Consider the following 10,713-nt stretch of genomic DNA (forward strand, 5'->3'; position numbering starts at 1 on the left):
GAGCATTGTACTTTTTATCAATGTATAAAATTCTGGGTTACAATACAGCAGAATTTTTACCTGAACTTAGGATGCTCTGATTGATTGAATTAAGCAAAAGTAAGCTTTTTTTTTTTTCACTATTTGGGAGCCTGACGAGTTCATCTCCAAGATTTGGAAATAGAGAGTTAAATTATAAAATCTATACATAATGGATCAGGAACATAAAGTCACCTGGAAGAAAGAAAATAGCTGTTAGACCAGAGCAGGACTTTCTACTAACATGCCTGGAGTGTGATAATGTGAAATAAGAAAGAACTGTTTCATGGAAAGGGGCCTGGTCAGCCACAGAGGCATGAAAAACAGCTAGAGACAGAGAGTCATGCGCTGGCAGTGTCCATCCTAGGACCAACCAAGGGAAGGAGAATTTTAAGCATTAGCCCTCCATTCCTCCAGGATCAATGGCAAGGCTCTTCCTAGGTACAGCAGGTAGGCAGAGTGTTGACTTAGTTCTTTGATGGCAGGACATGGCACTCTGACACCACAGGTAGGAGAAAAGAACTAAGTTGAGAACAGGTTAGAAGAGAACTCACAGTTGAGAGTGAAGGGCTGCCACACAGGGCCACACTGGCCGACCAGGGAGTCAGGGTAACAGCAGCTGGAGCTGTAGGGGCAGCTTACATATGGTCAGCAGCTGGGATTAGTGAGGTTTCCCAGGCTTCCTGTGGGTTAGCTAATTTGAATAATTTCACAGGCTCCAGGGTGCAGAGGCTGTCCCTAGCTGTCTGGTACCTGGCCCCAGGGCGTTTAGGGATGGGGCTGGTACATAGTGCCCCGGAGCATCTGAGCCTCATAAGGGAAGTGGTGTGGGTGTTGATTTAATCAAATGTTTAAGGGGGAACTGACCAATCTCTTGCCAGAGTTTCAAAACTGGTCAAGACATATCTTAAAAAATAAATTTAAAATCTTATATTACACAGAGTGATTTTTACCTTGCATGCCTACTCAGATCAACTGCCTGGAGCCCAGTGTGGGAAAGGATCTAAAGCAGCCTCAGTGGGGAAGAATGCTGGGAAGAGAAGAAAAGAATGCCAGGCAGAGGCAAGAGGGCAGTAGAAATCCCACAAGCCACATGTGTGCTTGCCCAGATGCTAGAGAGTTGTTGTCTTGGATTCAAGTGCCGCCCTAGAACAAGATCCTCCCCAAAGTGAAAAAGAGACATTAGCTGTCTCTGCTTGATGATTAGAGTATTTAAATCATATCATTAGGGGTCCACTCTTATTCTTTGTGACTGCATCCTGTTTATTTCCTTCATATATATTTATTAGTTATATATACACATTCTATATTTATTAAAAGTTTAATTATGCGTTTGCTTGTTATCTATCATTCTCACTAGAATATTAGCTCCAGTGAGGACTTTACTCACCAAAGTATACCCAGTGCCTAGTAAAATCACTCTTTCAGAGTCAGTGTTCTGTAATATTTGTTGAATGAGTGGGTAAACAAAACAATAAAGGATAAAGGGATGAATGTAATTCTTCTCACTCACCAAGGAATTTTAGATGCTGGCAGTGCTCTTTTATAGGAAAAGACAGAAACCCCATCACGCTGTCAGGATGTCAGGATGTCTGGTCTTTCTCATAAAATTATAGCTTGTATTCCAATGAGTGCCTTCTTCTAATGTGTGGTTTAGTTAACATAGGTCATGGGCTCAGGGACTGTCCACATCTGGACATGGTGAAGACTGACTCTCTAGACCATAAAAATAGAAGCTGGATTCAGGCAGCACTGTTTTACACCCTTAGAAAAGTCGCCTCTTCCAACCTTGATTCCCTACTTAACAATTTCTACCGAACCATCAGCAAAGTCACTGTAGTTGCTAACACATGGTTTCTTAGGTTACTAGGCTAAATAAAAACTGCTGGAGCTAGAAGGACTTTTCTACATTGACTTTTATCCTTGCTGCTTAATTAAATCCCTCACCTGAGAAAAGAGTGATTTTCAGCCTTCTCACTTTGTGTGGCATCAGCATGATACTGTGACTGTTGAAATACCAAAATGCCAGTTGTGTTTAATGCTTCAGGTGCAACAAGCCTGTTGTATTTGGAATCCCCTAAGAAGATAGATATTAACTGAAAATTGAAAATGACAGCAGAGGAGATTGAACCAGAATAGCAAAAGGAGCACACAAATCTACTTCCCTTCTTGCTCCAATCCCTTAAGATGTCAGAAAATATATTTTTTAAAGAATACATCCATCATAGTACTAGAAAATAAGAAATAACACTATCAGAGACCAAAAAATCTTAGGAGTTTCCTGGGAGACTACAGCAAATAGAGAACAAGGCAGATGACCAGAGACCAAAGGATGCTCAGGAAAAAAAACAACTTTAAATGTAAGAGCACAGAAGAGACACTGAATTCACAACAAGTTCATTAAAGAGCATGATGATGTCTTGGTGACTGAATTGTATTAATGGCCCCAGTTCTTCACCAACCCTGTATCCATACCCTTTGCCATGAGACTTTACAGTTCCTCTCACTGCAGAGTTGCTTTGCCCAATAAAATGAGGCAGAAATGAAAATGTGTCAGTTCTGAGCCTAGGCCATAGAGGTCTTATGTGTTTTTCACGTTTCCATTTGCTGCCCTGGCAATGCTATGAAAGTCCAAACTGACCTTCTGGGGTATGAGAAACATGGAATAAGGCAAAATCAACCCAGTCATCCCAGCCAGCAGCCAACACCCAAGAATGTGAGTGAGTCTTTGAGGTTTGGGGGCTGTTTGTTACACAGCATTATCATTGCAATATATAACTGATACAGAGTCCCAACAGTGTTCATAACACCGTGTTACTACTTAGAATGAGAAATAGGCAGCAATGGTGTTTGACTCTAGAATTAAACCATTACCTGTACTCTAAAGAAAGGGAACCCCTGCCCAAGGAGGGCTCCTGTGTGGGCACAAAAGACTGAGAAAGAAAAAGAATTGTGTTGAGATAATTCTGGACCTCCAGAGCTTCTAGAGAGCAGGAGGGAAGGAAAAGATAGCTCTACTTAGAGGAAAATAATCTAACCTTCTCTCTCCCCGGGGTTAAGACAGCCGCCCTTGTTTTAGCCATTGGGGTGGTGGTAGGAGGCTCCAGACTGCTTGTCTGCTGTACTCTCAAGCATCCAAAGATGAGATGCATCAACTGACACACCCTGCTCTCTTAAGCAGAGCCTGAAATTGACCCTCATACGTTGCAGATACAGATGTATGTGATAGCAGAGAAACTTGCCCAGCGATTCACACCCTCTGTTTTCAGTCATGAATATAAAGAGACAGCCGAGAAACAGGTGTTGGAGAAAATCCCTTGATATGAAGGAGAAGTAAAGTAATATGATAAAGAACAGGCTAACTAATCCTAGTGGAAACGAATCATTCAATAAAGGGAAGAAATATTGTTTTAAATATATAATAATATCCTCAGAATGATCCATCATACTATTCCATCCATAACATAAAGTGACAAATGTTAAAAGGAAACTTTCAGAAAATAATACAGAATGCTTGGAAATTCAATTTTTTTTTAAATTCTCAGTATTATAATAAATATTAGAAGAGACAAGCCCATTAAGCAATTAAGAAGATTAAATTGAGAAAAATTTTAGAACAGAGTTGTTTTTTGGGGGGGGTAGGGGTTGTTATTGTTGTTGTGTTTTTTGGCTGCATCGGGTCTTAGTTGCGGCATCCGGGATCTTTCCTCGCGGCGCACGAGCTCTTCATTGCGGCGTGCGGGCTTCTCTCTAGCTGTGGCAGATTCTTTACTACTGGACCACCAGGGAAGTCCCAAACAGAGTTTTTTTTTTAAGATAGAAAATGTGTAAGAAAGACAAAAGATATAGATAATTGATCCAGCAGGTCCAACATGTGTTGCATAGAAATTCCAGGAAGAAAGAAGAGAGAAAAATGAATGGGAGAAAACAGTGAAAAAAATAGACAAGATTTTCCCAAGTTGAAAAAGAGTACAATCTTCAGATTGTAAAAGTGTCATTAGGTGCAGAGAAGGAATGAAAAGACACATCCACACACACACGTGGATGTGAAAATCAAATAAGAAGTGGCAAGTAATCACCATATCTACAACAATACCAAGAGCAAAAACATTATGTAATTCTTCAGTTAAACCAAGTAATTCTTGATGAAGGATATAACAGACACACACACAAGTCTAAAACAAAATTCCAGATTATACCAGCATAAAAGGTGGCAGACAAGGGAAGTGGAACTAAGTAAAAATGGTTTCAAGAAGGTACTGAGAAGACATAGCTGATAATAAAGATAATGTCTCATTCCAGATGTCATTAGTAAACAAAAGAAACAGCCCAATACATCTATATCTCTATATAAATGTCAGTGCATGAAAAAGGGTCCAGAAGGAGGCACAGGAAACCATTCACAATGGTCACCTCTGGGCAATGGGAGGAGGATTATGGGGCAGAATATGAAAAAACTCCAGTTTTCATATTTCAGACTTCCAAATTTTAGAGGTATTTTTCAATGCAAAGATGATCATCTACGTATAATATAAAAATAAAGCCAAAGATTATTTTTAAAATACAGCACAGAAATTACACTTGCTTTCAGTATCTAACAAAGCTATTTTCATGGGTGGGAAGAACAGGTAAAAGTCATGTTTATTTTAGTCCTATTTATTTTAGGATTATTTGTGTAAGTGAAAAGCTACCACTTCTGACTTTAAAGGACCATCTTTTTCTCTTTTACCCCCTCTACTTCCCCACCCAACTCATTCCTTCTTCATTTTAGGCCAGGAGACATGATTACTCTTCTAGAGGACTCCAATGAAGACTGGTGGAAAGTAAGTATTTCTTTTTCTTTACGAAAAGTCATTTGGTAAATATAATCACAATGAATGCTACAATTGTGGATGCATGCCTCCTTTTTCCTTTCAGGGGAAAATTCAAGACAGGATTGGCTTCTTTCCAGCCAACTTTGTTCAGAGAGTACAACAAAATGAGAAGATTTTTAAATGTGTTAGAACCTTCATTGGGTGTAAGGAACAGGGGCAGATAACACTGAAAGAGAATCAGGTGAGTAAAGCACACAAACTCATACCAAGTATGACCAAAACAGAGTAACAGTCATTTTGACAAATAGCAGTACATGTAAGTCTGAATAAGTGGAGTCACAAGCGAAGTATTCACTTTGAGAAAAGATATTCTTAGTCCAATGATATTAGTGTAGGAGGATCTAAACATGCAAAACCAAAATGTTAGGAAGCTCACTTGCCTTCCCTGGGAACCAAACATATAGATTATATATTATTTACAGAGCTTATGTACCTACATTTTTTTGAACTTCTATACATGGCCTATAAATGAGGAAACAAAGGTTCATAGAGGGCTTCCCTGGTGGCGCAGTGGTTGAGAGTCTGCCTGCCAATGCAGGGGACACGGGTTCGAGCCCTGGTCTGGGAGGATCCCACATGCCGCGGAGCGACTAAGCCCGTGAGCCACAATTACTGAGCCTGCGCGTCTGGAGCCTGTGCTCCGCAACGGGAGAGGCCGCGACAGTGAGAGGCCCGCGCACCGCGATGAAGAATGGCCCCCACTCGCCGCAACTGGAGGGAGCCCTCGCACGGAGGCGAAGACCCAACACAGCCAAAAATAAATAAATAAATAAATAAATTTAAAAAAAAAAAAAAAAACAGCCTTCCCTTCCTCTCCTCTTTCTATAAAAAAAAAAAAAAAAAAGGTTCATAGAGGTGATGTGCCTTGCTTAAGGGGCAAAAACTTGGTAAGTGGCCAGGCTGGAACTTAAAGATAGGTCTGCAAGCTTCAAGTCAGTGCCTTCCACTGAGCCATGTGCCCTGGACAATGTGGAACAAACTGGGAATGTCAAGTGCCTTTTGCATAGTTTGGTTCCCAGGGAAGCAAGTGTCCTCAGGGCAAGTGTACTAGGACCAGAAGGGCCCTTGGAAACAAATTCTTGCTCATACAGAAGCCCTACTGAGTCATTCTTGATTACAGGCAATGGAATCACCCTCATCAGACTGAGACCCCATTTCTAATGCCATAAACATCCCACAAAGGAAATGGGACTTTTCCCAGCTGGATTCCACACCAGTGTTTCAAACTTCTCCAAGATTACCCACTGTATCCTTCCTGTTACAAAATCTGGGAAGTCTTTTGAATGAAATACATTCGGGAAGGATGTTCATCTTTATTGGCAAAGCATTATTACATAATTTTGCTAGCTTGTTTTTTTTTTTTCTCAGAATAATCTTGTGCTTCCCCATGTGAGATTAAACATTGTTTTATGTTATTAAAATACAAATCAGTGAAAGCAGAAGGCAAGTTAAAATTTGCCTAAGTTGATCAATTTCCAGAAGCAGAACAGCTGCTCAAAGACTTCTACCAATCCCTTGGCCATATTCCCCCCAAAAAAAATTTTTCTGGGAATGAACTCACATTCTCCACTCTCATGGTTGAACTGACAACCTGCTGGGGTTGGGGTGAGACAAACAACCCAGCATCTTTAATTAGACATGCTTGAGACACAACACAGCATTTCGGCCTGAACCTGGAACCGCATGAATCTACCCGTAATTGTTTAGGAAGGGCTGTAACCCTGATATTTGTGTAGCCTGGTATTTCTAAGGTGTGGTCTTTGCACCACGTGAATCAGAATCACCTGGGAGCTTGCTGAAAATGCATATTTCTTTTTTTTTTTTTTTATTCATTTTATTTCTGGCTGTGTTGTGTCTTCGTTGCTGCGCGCAGGCTTTCTCTAGTTGCGGCGAGCAGGGGCTACTCTTCGCTGCGGTGTGCGGCCTTCTCATTGTGGTGGCTTCTCTTGTTGTGGAGCACGGGCTCTAGGCGCACGGGCTTCAGTAGTTGCAGCACACGGGCTCAGTAGTTGTGGTTCGCGGGCCCTAAAGCGCAGGCTCAGAAGTAGTGGCGCACGGGCTTAGTTGCTCCACGGCATGTGGGACCCTCCCGGTCCAGGGCTTGAACCCGTGTCCCCTGCATTGGCAGGCGGATTCTTAACCACTGTGCCACCAGGGAAGTCCCTGAAAATGCAGATTTCTAACTCCATCCCACACCTGCTGAAGCAGAAACTTTCAGGGCAAAGGCAGGGAATCAGCCTTTTTTACAGACGTCCCAGGTGTTCCGATCAAAGCTAAAATTTGAGAATGACCTTCATTTCCATTTCTCACTTTTAAGTCCTATAGTAGTTCTTTGGCAACTGAAGGCATTTTTATTTCCAATTACATGTGGGTCAACAAAAGGCACTGAGATCTCTTTACTCCTATACAAATCTCTATTTTCGATCTTTGTCATCAATGTGGCTACCAAGTTTTGGAAAATATCAGCCCTCTGAAAGAAAATTCCATTTTAAAAATCTATTATTGAGAAAAACTTTTAAATTTGTCTCCACTTTAACGTCTTAAATTATTTTAGGTGTAAAAGTTCAAAACATGTTTGTTGATTGAGGGGAGTCTAATGTAGTAGCAAAACACAGATTCCAGTATCATACAGAAATGGATCTATATCCTGTGTGATTTTGACAAAGTCATCTCTGAAAGTCAATGTTCTCATCTGTGAAATTGGCATAGTAGCGTCTCTCTCTTGACATGGAGGTGAGAGTTACATGTATCACCTGTGTAAAGCACCAGCACAGTGCCTGACCACCGTGGGTGCTGAGCGGGGTCATTACCCTTGCTGCCATCATCATTCAGAGAAAAGCCTAAATGGGAAATCCATCTACAGTGGCCAGTGCCACCTAAAATTACCTAGTAAACATCAGAAAATAGCATGATATTTAAACTCTAAAAATATAAAGAGACAAATGGTCATTAGCTGGGAAGTAGAAGAAATTAGATCCTGAAAACAAATGTAATGCATCTCTTTGATTAAATTTCTGCCTCTGGGGTTAATTTGTCTCACAATTATTACATTATTTTTTCACAGAACTTTTGCTGCAGATAGAATTAAGTTATCTTTTTGTTGTGAACACACCTAGAGTTTGCATTGACACGAGTATGTTTTCTTCATTTTTGAAATTTAAAAACTATCCTTATTAAATCAACTTGAACACCATAAAACTATGTTTTAATTCATCCATAGTTCCGTCATCCCCAGAGAACTATTTTAATTGATTCTTGTGTTCTATAAAAGCTTTAAAGAAAAATGGATAAATCATTTTTAGATTAATAAAACTAAAATGCTTTTATTGTGGAGAAAATTTGGAAAATACCCTCAAAAATTACAAAGAAGAAAATAAAGATCACAGGTAATTCAGCCATCAAGCGACTATCGACATAAATACTTTCGTGTTATTTCCCACCAGACTTTTCTTCTAATTCTTATTTTGATATCATATTATATTTAGTTTTGCAACTTTTTTTTAAACTTAGTTATTAAATGTTTATCAAAACACATGTTTTAGCAGTTGTATAACACATCATCATGTAGATCAGAGGCTGGGAAACTATAACCAATGGATCAGTCTGGCCCTGTTTTTAAAATAAAGTTTATTAGAACACTGCTGCACTCATTCATCTGTGTATTGCCTGCGTTGCCTGCGGCTGCTTTCACACCGCAGCAGCTGGGTTGAGTCATTGCAGTGGAGACCACGTGGCCTGCAAATGTTTCCTATTTAGTCCTTTACAGAAAAATTTTGCCACCCCCTAGTGTAGGTGTACAAGAATGTATTAAGTTTTCCTCTATGATTGGATATTCAGAGTTTTTAAAAAACTATTATGGATAACTGCAATGAACACCTCTAAACCTAAATTGTTTTTTATAACTCTGATTACTTCTTTAGGATATGCTTTAGAATTTACAGGAAAACAGATAAACAGTTTTTACAGTTCTTGATACATACTGCCAAATTGCCTCCCAAACATTTGTGCCAATTTACACCCACGTCAGCTGTTTATGAGAATATTCAGGTTACCACATCCTTGCCAGAACTGAACGTTACTATTTTTTACATATTTGTATATCATACAAAACGATATCTGTCGTTTTGATAAGTGAATAATATTTCATGTTAATCCTCATTTCCTGGATGGTTAGAGAGGTTGAGGTTTTAACACATTTGTATTGGGCATTTGTACTTCTTTTATGAATAATCTGTTTATGTACTTTCTTGTTTTCTTACACTGCTGAAAAAGTTTTCTATCCTTTAAAGATATTTACACCTGATCTATCATGTGTGGCCAACGTTTCCCCCAGTTGGTCCTTTGCCTTTTGATCTTAATGCTTCTTCCTTCAGGGACTTAATAATGCTTCAGTTGAATCATCTCTGTTTTATCGTATTTCCCTTATGGTTTTAATCTCTTTATTGCTTCCCACTTTATCACTTCACTTCTTCCTAGGAGAATGTTTCAAGATAGTCCCGCACTTCACTTTAATTTTCTGAAGTTTGATTCAGGCTTTCATCACTTCTAACATTGATCTTAATTTAGTGTTTATTTCTTTGTAGTATTTTCTTCCCAATCAGCCCACTTTCCTCTACAGCAGGTTTTCTTTAAGTTAAGTAGGTTCCCACGTAAACCTAATGTAATCACAGGGGTCCTTATAAGAGGCAGACAGGAGGGTCCGAGTCAGAGGAGATGTGACAGTAGAAGTAGAGAGGAAGAAAGAGAGGGATTTGAAGATGCTGTGCTGTTGGCTTTGAAGATGCAGGAAGGGACCATGAGCCAAGGAATGCAGGTGGCCTCTAGAAGCTGAAGGTAAGGAAACAGATTCTCTCTTATAGCCTCTGGAAGGAACACAGACCTAATGACACCCTGATTTGGGGACTCTGATCACCAAGACTGCAAGATAATAAATTTGTGTTGTTTTAATCTACAAAATTTGTGGTAATTTGTTATAGTCACCATAGGAAACAAATCCAGATTTGTTTGGATTTGTTTCCTATGTAAAAGCAAATTTGCAGATGTGATTATGTTGCAGGTTATTGACCACGTGACAGGGAGGTAGCCTGGATTGTCTACATTGGCCAAATCTAATCATTTGTACCCTTAAAAGCAGTGAAATGTAACTGGCTGGAGAAAGAGAGATGCAGCAAATGAGGGCAGAAGAGAGATGAGGCAGAAGGGCAGGTCAGAAAGAGATTAAGTGTGAGAAGGACTCAACCCACCCTTGTTGGATTTGAAGCTGTAGGAAGGGACCACAAGTCAGGGACTTCAGGTGGGTTCTAGCAGCTGAGAATGACCCTTGGCTGACAGCCAGCAAGGAAACAGGGACCTCAGTCCTACAACTACAAGTAACTGAATTCGGCAACAACCTAAATGAGCCTGGAATTGGAGTCTCTCCTAGAGAAACAGAAGAGAAAGAAAGGAATAGGACCCTACTGACTCCCTGGCATTGGCCTTGTGAAACCCAGAGCAGAGAAAACTGGCCAAGCCCACCAGACATAGGATTTAGAGAACTGTGATATAATAGATTGTGTTGTTGGAAGCCACTAATTTCTGGTAATTTATGACAGCAGAAGTGAACTAATACATATCTCAAGTCACAAAACTCCAATTGAGTCAACCGCAAAAGGTATATTTTACTCATATAATAAGATGTCTGGATACAGGGCAGTTCTTGGATTCGTAATTCCGCAGCTTGATCCCATGATCAGGGAGGGATCTAGATTCCTCCACCCCTCTGTTCTGCTATGCTTAAAATGTTAGCCACCTGCCCTAGTGGTCACAGATGGCTGCAGCCACT

The 10,713-nt window shown here is 40.1% G+C and overlaps 1 protein-coding gene across 3 annotated transcripts in view; it reads left to right on the forward strand.

Annotated features, from left to right (window-relative positions):
- STAC (SH3 and cysteine rich domain) overlaps positions 1 to 10,713 on the forward strand; it is a 101,128-nt gene that overhangs the window by 86,680 nt on the left and 3,735 nt on the right. For 2 of the 3 annotated variants that reach the window (XM_036870750.1, XM_036870749.1), the window contains exons 9-10: positions 4,790 to 4,841; positions 4,936 to 5,073. In XM_036870750.1, the coding sequence (XP_036726645.1) occupies positions 4,790 to 4,841; positions 4,936 to 5,073 (190 nt within the window). The remainder of the gene's footprint in view (positions 1 to 4,789; positions 4,842 to 4,935; positions 5,074 to 10,713) is intronic. The other variant, XM_036870751.1, reaches the window with a different exon arrangement.

Source organism: Balaenoptera musculus, chromosome 11, assembly GCF_009873245.2.
Source record: "Balaenoptera musculus isolate JJ_BM4_2016_0621 chromosome 11, mBalMus1.pri.v3, whole genome shotgun sequence".
NCBI classification, from domain to species: domain Eukaryota; kingdom Metazoa; phylum Chordata; class Mammalia; order Artiodactyla; family Balaenopteridae; genus Balaenoptera; species Balaenoptera musculus.